Genomic DNA, 15630 nt, shown 5'->3' with positions numbered 1-15630 from the left:
GGTCTTGGCTTCCAGCCTCAGCTTCCCAACCATTGATGCCACTCGACTTACTCTGTCCTACCTTGCACTGCACAGTGATGTATTAGGTTGCTTTTCACGGAGCACCGGACTAGGCCATGAGATCAAATGTATTGTACTTACCGGCACCTTCGACACCTTGCTTGGAGAGTTTGCTCAACCCATAGGGTCTTCTGTCTGCCGTTGGGCTTCTTTCGATCCGGATCATGTTTGAGGATCTTTTGTCGCCCTAGTCTTGCCATGCAGTAGTATTCTGATGGTAAGGATCTTGATGAAGTCGACGACATTGTCTGCCATGTGGTCGATCGACACGTCCAAGGAATTCACCAAGTAAATTCTTGATTCCGTCGCCTGGTAGGTCAATTCGCCAACCAATTTATATAACTTGCGGCGAATAACAACTGATTGATAATCTGAAAGGTGTCTAACGGGCGAAATTTTCGACTCATTTTACCATGACCATTTATATCCCTTTGTGAATGCAATAGGAGGCTTGCTCGCAAAGTCCGCAGACCGAACTCGTCGCTTCAAGATCACCAGACCCCAAGTCCACGCCGGCAATGATGAGTATAACAAGCATACCCAGTTATAAGAAGGCAAGGCCTGTGAGGAGAGCTCCAACAAACATCTCCGCAATACTTGGGGAAAGAAGCAATGCTCTTCGGTTGACCTGGTGGCTGAATGATGCTAAGGCAACCAGCCAACGCTCACACGAATGTGGCCGTTTGGGAATAACGAGGTAATGGTGTGCATCACCGATCTTTTTGTCTCACGAGAGGCCAGCCTTTCTGGACGCTGTGGTAGGGTACACCTCAGCCTATGACATTTGGTCACTGCTGGTCAGTGTCTAAAGGGTCTCTAGGTGTTGTCACAGCGGCGGAGTCGTCCGCAATGGGAAGAACATTCCAGAGCTCGGAAGGACCAAAATTAATGAGCTATGCAAGTGTATGCATCCAGCGTAACGTATGGGAAGATGCTTCAGGGAAGCAGTTGTGAATTTGGCAGCGGGGATAACGCCGAGAAAGCGTGTTGGGTAGCCGAGAATAACTGCCTCAATTCATAAGCAAACGATTCTCAATAATGCAAAGTTATCATAAATTATAACAAACCTTTCGGCCACTTAATGTATTCAATCTTATCCAAATTCCATGAGATGAGATGTCACCGGAGTCTTCTTGATCGTTTACGAGCGGCCTTGTCTGCACCAAAATGTTTATTCAGACCAAGCCAAAAGGACATCAAGTCGCGCTCGATAAATCCGTCAGAAATACTGGGTAAGTAAGAATATTGAAAAGTTTTGTAATAAATGCTCATATATCAGCGGCAATTCGGTATTATGAGACATAGCCGGAGGTCGGTTTTGTGCGACTCCAAATCCCGCCTCGATTGGTCTAGCGGCTGATGTTGGACGCTCAGCACTTACTCCAACTTGATCAGATGACGCAGCCATGTTGCATACCAAGCCTCAGCTTCCCCTCAATCAATGAAAACCTACCAGTTTCAAATCATAACAAAACAATTCCATATTCCAAAATGAAGCCGTCGCCGTTCACATTTGACCCTCGTGCTGATACTCTACTCATTCTTCAAAACCCCAACGCGCATCTACAAGAGGAAAATGAGATCCAAGTGGACTCGGAGCCGGAGTATGAACGGCTTGGATCCGAGGAGGCGGGGTTGATGGAAACAACAAAGGCCCGACGCGATTCACCGATGACTTTGGACAACGATCAGAGCTATCCCAGAGGATCATTAGAAGAGGGCGGCTCAACACAGGTCGAATTCCGAGTATCGTCAAGACATCTGAGCCTTGTCTCCCCGGTTTTCCGGGCGATGCTGGAAAGCCGATTCAAAGAGTCTCAGCCCAATGATCGAGGGCTCTATGAAATCCAAGCTAGCGAATGGGATGCCGAGGCACTCGTGATATTGCTCGACATCATCCACGGTCACCATCGCGATGTGCCGAAGCGGATATCGGTGGAGACGCTCTCGCATATAGCAATTATTGTCGATTACTACGGCTGTCACGAGATCATGGAGCTGGTTTTCGCTGCTTGGGTGAGCTACCTTGGGCCGCCAGAAGACTTTGTCAAGCAAGACCCCATGCGATGGTTGTTTATTTCTTGGGTCTTCAGGCAAGAATCATTATTTACAACCGCGACGAAGATGTTGCTCTTGTACGACAATGGCAAATACGTGGTTGACTTACCAATACCCCAGCCAATATTAGGTAATGACGCACCATAGAGTTTCTCCATGGAAAATACTGATCAGTTCATAGATAAAATCGACGACAACCGCCAATTCGTTCTCAATACTCTCTTCGGCCATCTCTACAATCTCCAGCAAGATCTCCTCGAAGGCAAAGCCGGCTGCTCAGAAACATGCGCCAGTATGCTTCTCGGTTCATTGATGAAGCAGATGCGAACAAGAGGCCTCACACCTGTTAGGCCATCGATGCCTTTTGATGGATGGAGAGTTGAGGATGCGCGGAGTATGATTCTTGGCTTTGCGGCACGACCTTGGCGCGTTCCTGGAAGGTCCACGGATCATCCTTGTACGTTGAACAAGTTCTTGTTTTCACGCGTCAGTTTGACACTGGCACATGCGAAAGGGCTTGAGTTGAAGGATTTTGAGGGGAGTCCTTGTGCGTTGTTTCAATCTATGAGCTCCTAACAGCTTAAGTGTATATGTACCACGTATGAATGCCATGACTTTCAATCAAAGTTGTGAACTGATTAGACTAGGCCTGCGGAGTTATGAACGTAGTCCTTTCCTGATATCTATACCTTGTGCAAATGCTTAGCAAGAGAAACAGCATTCCATTTCAGAGAGCACGCGGTAGAAATCCAAGCAGGGCTATCCTACTGCCGTCAGCATCAGGAATCTTGTTCTTTTTTCCGTCTCGTGCACAGTCACCTTCGATCAGCCTATCCTCAAGATTTAGCAATATTGCCTGCTCGTGATTTTAGTGGATATCATTATTGTGCATTGATCCCAAGTCCTGGAGAATACACTGCGATCCAGTTATATGTTCTTTGGAGCATGATGGAGTCGCATTACTTGGCCTGTAGTAATAAATTGCAATACTTGTTAAGAAGCTCTATTGGAATACTGACTAGTTCACGGTTCAATGTCAGTAATGATTTTGGTCTTTTATACATTGAAATTGCAACGTGAAATATAAGAATCAGTACTCTCCACAGGCTGAGATGGATATACAGAAGTTTTGAGATGTGAATTGCCTGTAGGTATTGAACTTATTTTCAATACATTTGGCCTTTAGTTGGATATTAATTGAGGATAAAGTGGCTTTTGTATCTGCTGTAGGGTATTCAAGATTACTAGCTACCTGTGAGAAAACAAGTGGAGGGGAGAACAAGCGGGGCTGTGGGGTCTTTCCAACGCGGCTGACGTTGCTCAGGGGCTAAGCTAGTCCTAATCTGCTTAAGTCTCGTCAAGACCCGAGATGACAAACTAGCCCAGCATCTCCCGCACTTCAAATTGAGACGAGGCTGCAGGTTCGTCTGGTGTTGTTATGCCCCGTAACGCTTTCACTTCAGTGTTTTCCCGATGTTTTGAAGCATTTTTGCTCGACTAAAAGCCTTATGAAGACACTATTGCTCAATAATTCGGTTTGCTTTTTACTTGCCGAGATTGGAGCTCCATTTTACGAGCTATGCATTCTGTTACAGCAGAGCAACGAGGCCCAATGAGAAAGCTTTACCTAGCCCCATACAGGACCAGGTCCGAACGCCACTAACCCCATTACCTGCAATTTTCTGGCCTGTCCGGACCTGAGGTGCAATCGTCACCGCAGCAGATTGCAACTCTGCGTCACCAAAGTCAATCAACAACATTCTCATTCTCTTTGCGCCCACCCGACGACACATTGGGAGCCTCATCAAGTGATAGGCGCGCAATCAGCAATCATTTCCCCAAGACTCAGCGCACTCTTAGCATGCTGATGCGATAGCGCGACCGACAGAGCAGTCAGCCAAAATGGCAGGCCAGGAGCCTCTGCGACAATTTCGAGATGTCAAAGATGCCGTCTATCGCTATGACTCCGTTTTCGCGTCAATCAAGTCGCCAGCTGAGCTTTATGAGGAGAAATTGAGATCAGTTCAAGATCGCATTGCGCAAATATGGTCCGAACTGCCATCGGCGCCGCCGGACCAAACATCCAGGCTTCAGGATAATCTGATTGAGCTGGCTGGCCAGAAGAAGGAAATGGAAATCGACCACAAAACCAATATCGAGCACTATGATAGGATTCACGCGCAGAAGATTCGGGAAACAATGGACTCGTTCCGCGACCATCTCTTTCAACTCATGGGATCAACCAGTGGACAGTCGCAATTTCAGATGACGCCTGACACTACTGGGCTTGGGACTGAGCGAGTTGAGAGCGCACCCATGGAGCCAGAGTTTCCGGAACAGGAACCAATTGTCCCTGTTCCTGCAGATGATGAGATGGACGATGGACCAATGTTTGACGATAACCTGATGGATGAACCAATGCATGACGGCGCTGATGATAACGAACCCACGGAAGACAATTTACCCCAGGAGGACAGTGCGATGCAAGAACCTGTTGAGACTGAACCTTACAACGAAGAACCTACAGGAAAGGAACCTTTCGAGACGGAACTTACCAACGGGGAACCTGCGGAAGAAGAAACCGCCGAGGGGGAAACTGTTGAAGAATCTGCAGAGGAAGAACTCGTGGAGAGGGTATCCGTCGAGGAGGAAGCTGGTGCGGACAGTACTGAAGAACCTAATGACGAGGAAGCTGCAGAAGCAGAACCCGCCGAGAGAGAACTCGTTGACGATGAACTTATCGCAAACAGGACTCGAAAGCCTAGCAATCGCGCAAAAGCTTTTAGCAGAGACATTGCTGCCCGTGACAATATTTCTGCTCGTCAGGCCAGGTATACTTTCAGTCCATCACCGACTCCGGCCGCTGAAACCATCACGGTACAAGCGGACGAGTCGGACGAAGAAGAGGAGGAAGATGAGGACGAATCGGAAGAAGAAGAGGAAAAGGAAGAGGAAGAGGCATCTGAAACTGAATTTTCTGAACCTGATGAAGCTCCCCCATCACCACGACAAACCAGATCAGGAGGAGTAAGTTAATTCACCGCAAGTTTTGATATTCTACTTACCAAATTCTTCAGACCAAGCGCAAGGGAAGCTTTTCAAGTCCGATGACGAAAACCAAACGCCAAAAGTCGGAACGGGAATCTTCTACTACTAAAGTAACACAAAATAATGCAACAACAACAGAGCCACCGCGACGCCAGACTCGATTACGTCAACGATACCACGACCCAACAGGCGCTGACGAATTCAAAGGTATCACCAACCCAAAATGCGGAAAGGTCTATTTGACGTACTGGGACAAGACCAAAGAGTGGCTTGCCGTCCTCATTCTTCCTATGGGCAGTTTCGACAAGGTTGGGATTCCTGGATCTATCAAAACCTGCGGCCTAGCAGACTCCCTTCCACCTTGCTACCAGTACGGCAAAGTCTCCGGAGAATACACGTGGGCCAAACCTTACGAGACTGGGAATACTCTCGTCCAAGAACGCATGTTTCCGGTCATGTACTTTGACGGTCGAGACTTTCCTAACAGGAGTGCCATTGACTGGATCGAGGCCAAGGATTTGCGGAGATTTGACCCAAACCTCAACAACGACCTTCTTCCTCACATCAAAGAGGTCGACAAATATCTGAAAACTGATCCGGCAAGAGCAGCTTTGCAGGAGGAAGACGAGGATGAGGAGGCAGTACCGTACAAAGAAAGGACTGAGTCTCAAGCACCGAAGCCTGAAGAATCGAAGGGGAAAAAACGCAAGTCAAGTGAACGCCGGACGGCAGGATCCAGCAAAGCCGAGACAAATTCAAAGAAGCACGCTCCAGCAATAGACACAGATGCTCAGAAGGTAACGCCTACGCCGGAACAGATGGCAGCACATAGGACAGCAGCACTGAAGCCTTACGTGCTGAGGATAGCTCAACAACACAGCAACTCGGACAAGTCAAAAACAACAAAGACTGCGACTTCAAAGTCAGCAACGACGACCCCTGCGAGATCAAATGAGAAAGATTCAAATGGTCGGCCTGCATCTAAACCGTCATCTCAAAAGCCAGCAGGGTCGAAGTCATCGGGCTCAAAGCCAGGAGCAGCGAATCTGACCAGACCGGCGGGGAAAGGATCTAATCAGCATGCACCATCAGCCCATAGGCCATCAGATTCGAAGCCACCAGGTAACTCAACTCCCAAGCTAACAGCTGCGAGACCTGCAGAAAAAGAATCAAGTCAGTCTGCGCCGAAGCCATCAACAGCAAAGCCAGCAACGGGGAGACCAGCCGAGAAAGAGACAAACCAGCCTGCCCTAAAAGCGTCAGCACCAAAGACAGCACCGAAACCTGCTGAGAAGGAATCAAATCAGCCTGCATCGAAACCATCAGCACCGAGGCCTGCCGAAAATCGTCAGAGCAACAATGCCCAAAGAAGATCAAAGCCAACAGGTCCAAGGCCAACTGTAACAAGGACAGCATCAGGGACACCGGCCGAGAACGAGCCAAGCCAGCCCGTTGCAAAGCCACTAGCACCAAAGCTAGCAGCTTCCAGGCCAGCTGAGAAGGAATCAAATCCGCCTGCGCCAAAGCCAACTGAAAAGCCCCCGAACAAGTCTGCCCAGACCGAGACTCAGGCACCTGCAACTGGTATGACTACTCGCCGTATGCAAACTCGGAACTTACAGCTAATAAGCCCCAGCGGAACGTCAAGTCCCTCCTCCAATTTCTGATGAAAATCAAATGGAATTTGAGCCTGTGGATGATGAGCCTGCTCCAGCTTTGGAAGACGGCTCTCAAGCTGCCCCTGTCGGGCAACAAGCTCCCCAGCCCAGAGCCAACCCTCCGCCTCCAGCTCCAAGAGCACCATCAGCGCCGCCAAGGCCCCAGTCTGTTCCTCAGCCCAACAATGTTTCTCATCATCCCTTGCCAGTGCCTTCACCTGTGCCAAGGCCTGCCAGTACTAGGAATCCGCCACGGCCACTACCCGGTGAAGATGTCAAGAAGGAGAAGAAGCCTATCGTCGTGATTGACATTTCGGATGATGACTCAGACGGTGCTGCTGAAGACAATGCCGCTGCTGCACGTACGTTATCGCAACAGGCTTCCCGAGCCCAAGTTCTCCAAGAGTTGACTGCCGCTCTGCAAGGAGACTTAACCGCCAGCCAACAACGAACGACAACAGCCCAACGTACTGACGCGGCTCGACGAAGGGCAGTTGACATTGCGCTAGCGGCACTGAGTGAGGATGAACCCTCGAATTCTTCGGCTGGACAGACGCGGGACGGGAGATCTCATGATTCGATGCGTAGGTCTGTGCAAGGAGGAACACGTGCCCCACTCTACAGCCCAGCTGTGACAATCACGTCTCTGCCAGACCAAGACCAAGCACAAGCGGTGAACACGAACCGGAGCATCGATAGGCAACTCGGCTCTGGATCACTTCCAACCCCGCCAGCCCAGTCATTGCCAGGGCCCATGGACACCGATAACTATTCATCACGACCGCCATACAGCACAGGACCAAGTCCGATAGGCCCACCATATCGCCAGCCACCTCCTGAGCAGCATTCAGACCTGCAGCAGCCTCAGCCACGACAAGCGCAGGCTTCTCAACAACAGCTCCTGACTGAGTTCATGAGTGCGGCACCCAGTCACCCAGAAACCTCATCTCGACGCCCAAGTTATGATCAGGCACCCCGGATGCCCGAACCTCCTCCCACGACTCAATACTGGCATACGCAAGGGCGATTGCAACAGACAAACGATCCTCAGCAATTGCCTCAGAACCGATACCAGCCAAGCCAGCAATCGCATGCTTCCCCTGTGTCCACTGCACCTCAGATTCAGTATCCGCGACCTGATGTACAACAGCAATATCCTTCCCAACAGGCGGCTCCATCGTATCATCAAAATACGCAGAACCAGGCGCAACAACCTCCAGCGCAGCCCTATAACCAGCCGCCGCAACCTTATCAACACCTGCCTCCGGTGCAATATCAACCGCCGCAACCCGCCCAACAACACCATGTTGCTCATCAGCCGGCCCCAACTCAGCATCATGATACACAGGCGCAAGCGCAACCGGGGGGAGGGTCTACTCAACGCACTCCTTCTCTTTCACACCTGATGCACAGACATTTGCATGAATCTCCACAAAACCATCGTAACCAGCCGCTGTCGCCACTACCGCAGGCTTCTCCCCCCATCTCTTCTGCTCAAACTCACAACCAGACATCGCATACATCACATACATCGCGTCTATCTTGGTCCAGCCCGTGTGCCAGTTCTTCAACACAACCTCCACCGCATACGGGCCAATTGCCAAGTGTTCCAACGGTCGCCTCACAGCAAGCTGTCCAACATCAGGCGCCTCTCCGTACCAGCCATGAGTGGCCAACCGCATATCAAAATGGTCAAGGACAGGTACAACAGGCCGGAGCTCCTGCTGAACAGCCTTTCTCGTCTCAATATCAAGCTGCGCCCTCAAACCACTCTCGATCAGCGTCTGGCCACAGGCAAAACGAGCAGCGGCCTGCCTACCAACCATCAACTCATAACGCACCTCAGGCTTACCCCCCGCTGCCCTGGAATCAGCAAGCAACAACCCAGGCTTCGAATCTCCTTCCTCCACGGCCACTAACATCCTTCGACCCACATCTTCAACAAGATCCGAACCTACTTCCTCCTTTAGCATCGAGTAACAGGCCACCGGAACGACCTTATCAGCCTTCTTATAACCCCTATTCGACCATTCCTAACATAACGCAACACCACGAACCACCTTATGCCGGAATCTACCCACCCCAGCTTCCTCGACTCCGAGAAGCTGGTGCTGGCTCACCACCAGCAATCTCCCAAGTACAACCTCAACAACCTGCACCTGCAACAGCCTACCATCCGGCTCCGCTTCGCCAAGTTGCCCCAGCATCTGGGCCTGGGCCTTCACCGATACAGCCAGCAGTAAGCCCCCAAGTACAACGGGCCTTGCCTCCGCCGCCAGAGCCTTCAGCAACTCCAGTCTCACAGGCATCGGCGCAAACGACTTCTAACCAACAAGCTGAGTCTGAGTCTGGTTCGTCCCGTGATAAGAGAGACAAACGGGACAAGCGGGATAAGCTAGACTCAGAACCACCTGAGAGCACCCAACAAACCTCAACAGCCGCGCCAGCACCTCAACCGGAACCTGTCACCGGGGAAGCCGACAATTTTCATCCATACGTCCAGGTTGATCTCAACCTTGCTCAAGACCCTCCCGACTGGGGTGACTCGATGCCATTTGAGCTCGTTCAATTCATCGCTGAATGGGAACGCCTACGCTCTCTACGACAAGGTCTGGAAGGTCTACGAAATTGGAAGGGTGGTCTCGAATGTTTGTTCTGCACTGGTCACGAACGGGTGCCTTATGTCTATGACCGCAAGAATTATTTTGAGAAGCATCTCTTGGAACACTGGAAGAAGCAGAAGAAGCTTCATCCTGAGGGGCTAGATCCTGCCCCGCGCCCAAGACAACGGCAACAGCAGTACACTTTTAGGGACGGTACCGCAAATCTCAATTTTTGATCTGGAGAATAATAAACAGGGAAGGATTAGGCGTAGTGTATTGGATTTTATGAGGCGTTATTTATTGATGCATTTTGGTGTCAGATGAGGGATGCACCCACCAGAGCGAAACTACCGTCATTTTTGTGCCGCAGGATTTGGATAGGCATACACTGACTGGAGCATTGGTCGAATGACAGATAGCCTCCTCTGTAAAGCAAAGTCAATTTAGAGTCACCTCTCAGTTACTCAGGTTTAGCCACGGTATCTTCTTGACCTCAGGCCCTTGAGTGTGATAAGATGTGAACCTTGTATCTCGTGAAATATTACGAGCTTTTTGACATGATTCATGTTTGACAGCAGAAGCCCAAAGTGCTCGGTGTAGTTGCATGGAGTGATAATACACTCATACTGCCCCTACTGCGGTGTCGGACGCGCCGCCCACCACGCCTCGTTTGTTTTGGTGAATGAGATGTCACTCATCGCCACTCCAGGGCTGAACAGCAGCAGTGCGAGTAAGGGCTTGGCCCTTAGTCTAGATCGATCGGCCAAGTAAACATGAATAATTGAACAGTGATGATAGTAACAGATTATAAATACAAAGATAGTCGAATAAAAACACCAGAACTGTCATTGAGATGATGATCAACAGCGATTCATAGTGAGTGTTAGTTGGTGCGGAGACAACAGAAAGACGCGTTGCGTTAGTGTTAGTTGTCCCCGCAACAAAAAAAACAGAGCCAACGCGTCGGGAGGAAAATGATCCGTCAATGCATCTCGAATTTTCAATTGACGAGGGACACAAAACAAACAGAAGAGGCCAGACAAAGGAACAACACCATCGCAATACTAAAAACAAGGACTAATCTCACAGATTGACGAGCCATTTATCGCATACAACATAAATCCACCGCGACAAACTCTATTCCCACTATCCACAGCCAGCCTCATCACCTCATCTCGCCCAGCATCTCATCTCACCCGTCCCCACCAAAACACAGCATGGATAACTATCAGAGAATAGAAAAGGTCGGAGAAGGTTTGATCACCAATCTTATATCGGCGACACACATGCTAACTGCTGTCAGGTACTTATGGTGTTGTCTACAAAGCCCGTGATCTCAGCCACAATGGCCGCATCGTCGCTCTCAAAAAGATCCGTCTCGAGACCGAAGACGAAGGCGTTCCCAGCACCGCCATTCGCGAGATTTCCGTCCTGAGAGAGCTTAACCACCCCAACGTCGTCAGCCTCCTGAATATTGTTCACGCCGACGGCCACAAGCTCTACCTCGTCATGGAATTTCTCGACCTTGATCTCAAAAAGTACATGGACTCGCTCCCTGTCACAGACGGCGGTCGCGGAAAGCCTCTTCCGACTGGAACTGCTACGACCGTGCGAAACTTGGGAATGAGCGAGAAGGTCGTGCAGAAGTTTATGCTGGATCTGGTTCAGGGCATTAAGTATTGTCACTCGCGTCGGATATTGCATCGCGACTTGAAGCCGCAGAACTTGCTCATTGATAAGGACGGAAACCTCAAGTTGGCTGATTTTGGTCTGGCGAGGGCGTTTGGTGTTCCGTTGAGAAGTTATACTCATGAGGTTGTCACGCTGTGGTATCGCGCGCCTGAGGTCTTGCTTGGTGGACGACAGTATTCGACCGGTGTTGATATGTGGTCTGTCGGAACCATCTTCGCTGAGATGTGCTCTCGAAAGCCCCTTTTCCCTGGCGACTCTGAGATTGATGAGATTTTCAAGATCTTCCGGTGAGTCGCCTTCCGCTTGGAATGCCGAGGACGAGTACTAATCTTCTCAGAACCCTCGGTACACCCGACGAGGATGCCTGGCCCGGTGTCACCACATACCCAGATTTCAAGCCTTCTTTCCCCAAGTGGCAGCGTGACTTTTCTGTTCCTCTTTGCCCGAACCTGGATGAGGCTGGCCTGGAACTATTGGACTACATGCTCATCTGCGATCCTGTAACCCGCATTTCGGCCAAGGCGGCACTAAACCATCCTTACTTTGACGAGATCCTGTGAGTAGGCCTAAATGACTTATCCGACATATCGCTGACATGAAATTACCTCAGGGAACGTAACTAATTCACTCATGTACTGGGGCTTGACGCGATGAGGAGTTGATGAACAGAACTTTGTAGAACACGACCAGGAAATGCATGAAAACGGGTTCATTGAGGATATGAGTAAGATAGGATGAACTTAATGAGTATCACATGAAGGAGGCAATTATTGATGATAGATAGCATGGGGAACGGAGGTAAAAATTGTAAACTGTATTTGTCTTTGCTACACTGTTCTTCCCTCTGTATCAATCGTCCCAACCCAGGCGTGATCGACTAACATTTGAGCACTTCCAGATGTCACTTTGCTAGGAGGATACAGATGGATAGGCTCATTAAACCAGATTTATGAAAACAGCATATGTTCAGTGAAATCAATATTCCCTATCGGGCTAGAAAGTAAAGAAGTATACTAAGAATTATATACAAAATACATACGACGGCAATACGTTAGACCTTGGCCTTGGTAGTAGCACCAATAGCAGCTCCAGAAGCCGGAATCAAGAACTCACTAGCCTTGACACGCCCATCAGTTCCACGAGCACCCTTGAGGGTGGATGCATCTGTGCTCTTGAAAGAGGCATCATTCCAGGTATCCTTGCTATCCCACGAGTTTCCAGACGCAGATACCTTGCTGTTCAAGCTAACCTGATCACCAGTGTTGCTGGCAGCAACGTTCTTGGTAACTTTTGACGAAGAGCTGCGAAGATTGAAGCCATTGTCACCGTTCTTCCAAGCAGTGTTACGGTCAAAGGTCAAAGAACCAGGGTTGCCATTATCGATGAAGCCCTTCTTGGCGTTCTGGAAGGCAATGCAGTTCTTGACGATATGGTTCGCGGGAGGGTTGTTGGTAATACCTAGCTTGAAGCCATTGCCATCGCCCTCGAAGGGCGTGAAACCCCAGCGGTTGAAACCATTACCCCAAGCGTAAACCTCCTCGAGGGTTATGGGCGAGCCGAACATGTACAAGTCAAGGCCATCATCGACATTGTCCCAGAGACGGGCATTGCGGAGGACGTTACCTTCGCCGCTGCCGTCCTTGCAGGCAAAGCCGTCGGCACTTTCACCGTTCTTGCGAGGGTCGCGGTTACGGTAGGAGTCAAGGTTTATGACTTGGTTGTTGGAGGAAGCGCCCTCGAGTTGAAAGCCGGTCTCATAGTTGTCATGAGTGGAGAGACCTTCGTAGTAGTTGTTGGAGGCGTCTCTGGCATAGATACCATATGGACCGTTGATGATTCTGCAACTTGTGAGTTTTTGAATCTCTGGGGTTCAAGTTGAGACTTACTCGAGATTATAAAAAGACCACCACTCAGCATTTTGGATATGGAAGACGCCACGCTCAGCATTTGGGAGTGACTCGCCAACAGCCTTTGGTGTACTGTATCACGTTAGACTTATCATACTCTTTGCCTTCAGTATCACTTACCCAGGCATGTTCTCTCCATCAATGATAACCTTCTCATTCTGATAAGGCTTCACAGTGATAGGACTCCCCTTCGCACCACTCGTCTTGACCTGGATATTCTTTGAAGGAGCATAAGTACCCTTCCTCAGATAAATGAAATCACCAGCCTTAGCAGCATCAATAGCAGACTGGATCGATCCATATGGTGCAGCAAGAGTACCAGAGCCGGTACCAGTAGGAGATACAAAGATATCCTTAGCGTTGGCACCAGCCAGGAAGGCTAGGACAATTGCGGGGGTAAGCTTAATAACAACCATATCTGCGAGATCCAATGACTAGAATGCTGTGACAGTTCTTCATTTTCGATGGATTTGTCCAGTGTTTTATGTATAAGAAACGCACTACATGTAATTTCCTAGATGGGGCCTACGGATCGGTCCACTCCGAAGGGGACGACGAGGTTGATGATGAGGGGTATTTCCACCAATAAGACGAAATTACCCCTTTCAGAAAATCGATGTTTCACTGGTGGACATCATCTCGGGAACGTTTCATAGGAATTATTTGGGGGCATCGGGAAAATTGGGGGATTCAAGGTCGTTCATTTACTCCTTTATGAAGTTAGTAAATTGACGATTCGGGGGGAGATAGACCGAAGCGGTGTGATCATATGTCCACAAGATTGCGTAGTCGTTTGATAGATCTTTCAAGTGTCTATATTTGTAACAGTATCTTGACCGACAGTCTATCGAAACTAATAGGAAATCATAAGTGTCGGTCCTCAGAGCAAGCAGGGGGGGCACTGACTTGTCATGAAAGGCCCGAACCATCATTAGTCTCAGGAGCATCCGAGCCGTTTACATTACAATTACTCCTGCCATTTGCATACCCATGCTATCCAGGTTTCTTTACGAGGTTTCTGTGGTCCTTCCTCGTTTGTCTCTATGTCCATATCCCCATCGCTCGGTGATACCTCGAAGCTCCCATTCCGATAGATGCCTCAACTTTGTGCCAGACTCAGGTTCCCTACTCAAAGATGGTCGAATCAGATGCTGTCAGAAGTTTGAAAGTTTGACAATAGACTTAAGAGTCGCGTATATAGCTTTAGGTTCTTCCTCAGTAGAAAGGGCATTCCACCAGAGTATGTCTTACGGCCCTCACCCAAGCAACATGGGGTTCAATTATAAAATGCATATTTCGTAATAGACATCAGGTTTAGTAACGCAGGAGACCTGGGTGCGTTTGTAAATGAAGTCGCGACTATACTAGCCCACTTCGGGTTCTGCACCGAAACCTCCGCGTTCATACGGGGACCAATGCTTTGAGGCTGAGAAGGTGTTACCGTCTTAGTAAGAATCGACGGGGTCCAGACAGTGATTGGCTTCAGCCTCGTGATTTTGCAACGTCATCATTACCAAACTTCATCCATTCTACTAAGCACTTGAGAATAGTGCCCAGCCTTGAGAGAAGTATAAGGACGCCTGTTCCGGAACTACTTGTCTGGAAAGTTACCTCTAAGTAGACAGTGGATATAGCTTAACGATACACGCAATTTACAGGCAAAATGGGTGAGTTGGCATACCCCTCATTTGATCTCACGTCTGACATGCCCAGCCACCGAAACCAATAACCAAGGCCTCAGCTACGGCGTCGGCAAGATAAACGCTAAAGGTGCTTTCACTGCCGAAATCAAGATTGCTCCCCGTGTCGGACTTGAAGATATCTGGCAAGGTCAATATGCCGGCGCTCAAGTGATGGGAAAGCGCCCAGGCATGTACATCAAGTACCTTCCTACGAAGTATCACCCCGTCAACGGTGATATGCTCACGGGAGGATGCTATCTCTTCGACACGGTCGAGAATGCCAAAGGCTTCGAGGACTGGACCACAAACGAATTCGAAGTGGGCGAGCCAAAGGCGACCTATTGGAAACAACCTTTGTTCAAGCACGTTGATACTTTTGTTTGGAACGTCATCGGTGCTCATAACTTCACTCCAGTTGAAGAGCATGGAATCGGTCGTTTCCAGCGTTGGACTTACCATCATGTCGGTGTTGAGGCCATCTTGAAGCAGCTGTATCCTGTTCTCAAAGATGCAGCTGAGAGAAGAGGAGCTGGCTCATTTTGGCTGCTGCACCGGCCAGAGGATAAGATGATCGCCGTTCATATGTCGTTCCCCAAGCCAGAAGATGGTGATCATGACACCATGCGCGAAGAGGTCGAGGATATTGCTCGTGAAGGTTCTGTGGCGGACGTATTTCCCGATGCTCTTGAGGCGGAAGTGCTGCTGGATAGAACGAGCATTTACTACGCTGTTTGGCAGCCTTTGGCGCAAGGAGATGTTGTCAAGGTGACGAGCCCCAACTTTCCGGATATTGCAAATGCATCGAATGGAGCAGCTTGAGTTCATGTCGGCTTCAAAATAGGAAGCGCAAGAAATTGACGAATGCTATCTATTTACCTCATACCCCATTCTCACAAATGAACCAAACTTTTATGCTTCCAGT

General features: G+C 49.4%; 5 protein-coding genes across 5 annotated transcripts; 4 read left to right on the top strand and 1 right to left on the bottom strand.

The window, feature by feature from the left end:
• Positions 1-1551: 1551 nt before the first annotated feature.
• BKA55DRAFT_695060 (uncharacterized protein) lies at positions 1552-2694 on the top strand (the record flags this gene model as incomplete). Its single annotated transcript, XM_046200113.1, has 2 exons — positions 1552-2248; positions 2300-2694. 2 exons carry the CDS (start codon positions 1552-1554, stop codon positions 2692-2694), a joined length of 1092 nt encoding a protein of 363 aa, XP_046044646.1.
• A 1088-nt stretch (positions 2695-3782) lies between these two features.
• On the top strand, positions 3783-9663 carry BKA55DRAFT_667037 (uncharacterized protein; the record flags this gene model as incomplete). Its single annotated transcript, XM_046197805.1, has 3 exons — positions 3783-5145; positions 5196-6750; positions 6803-9663. The coding sequence occupies exons 1-3, from the start codon at positions 4021-4023 to the stop codon at positions 9661-9663; spliced, it is 5541 nt and encodes a 1846-aa protein (XP_046044645.1). The 5' UTR covers positions 3783-4020.
• Positions 9664-10362: 699 nt separating this feature from the next.
• On the top strand, positions 10363-11948 carry BKA55DRAFT_652528 (kinase-like domain-containing protein). Its single transcript, XM_046197350.1, has 4 exons — positions 10363-10681; positions 10731-11406; positions 11457-11675; positions 11730-11948. Exons 1-4 carry the CDS (start codon positions 10645-10647, stop codon positions 11740-11742), a joined length of 945 nt encoding a protein of 314 aa, XP_046044644.1. The 5' UTR covers positions 10363-10644; the 3' UTR covers positions 11743-11948.
• Positions 11949-12170: 222 nt separating this feature from the next.
• On the bottom strand, positions 12171-13442 carry BKA55DRAFT_522102 (pectin lyase fold/virulence factor; the record flags this gene model as incomplete). The annotated part of the gene is made up of 3 exons (XM_046188554.1): positions 12171-12957; positions 13006-13098; positions 13147-13442. The coding sequence occupies 3 exons, from the start codon at positions 13440-13442 to the stop codon at positions 12171-12173; spliced, it is 1176 nt and encodes a 391-aa protein (XP_046044643.1).
• Positions 13443-14534: 1092 nt separating this feature from the next.
• Positions 14535-15563, top strand: BKA55DRAFT_579573 (uncharacterized protein). The gene is made up of 2 exons (XM_046193880.1): positions 14535-14693; positions 14740-15563. The coding sequence occupies exons 1-2, from the start codon at positions 14690-14692 to the stop codon at positions 15525-15527; spliced, it is 792 nt and encodes a 263-aa protein (XP_046044642.1). The 5' UTR covers positions 14535-14689; the 3' UTR covers positions 15528-15563.
• Positions 15564-15630: the final 67 nt, after the last annotated feature.

Source organism: Fusarium redolens (assembly GCF_020744475.1).
Source record: "Fusarium redolens strain MPI-CAGE-AT-0023 chromosome Unknown BKA55scaffold_17, whole genome shotgun sequence".
NCBI lineage: Eukaryota > Fungi > Ascomycota > Sordariomycetes > Hypocreales > Nectriaceae > Fusarium > Fusarium redolens.
This window is presented reverse-complemented; position numbering and strand designations above follow the sequence as displayed.

What these genes read in the sequence shown, in the direction of transcription:
- BKA55DRAFT_652528 (XM_046197350.1), top strand. Translation starts at nt 10,645, where the DNA reads ATGGATAACTATCAGAGAATAGAAAAGGTCGGAGAAG. An exon ending in AATAGAAAAGGTCGGAGAAG is followed by an intron (nt 10,682 to 10,730) that starts GTTTGATCACCA and finishes AACTGCTGTCAG; the next exon opens with GTACTTATGGTGTTGTCTAC. An exon ending in GAGATTTTCAAGATCTTCCG is followed by an intron (nt 11,407 to 11,456) that starts GTGAGTCGCCTT and finishes TAATCTTCTCAG; the next exon opens with AACCCTCGGTACACCCGACG.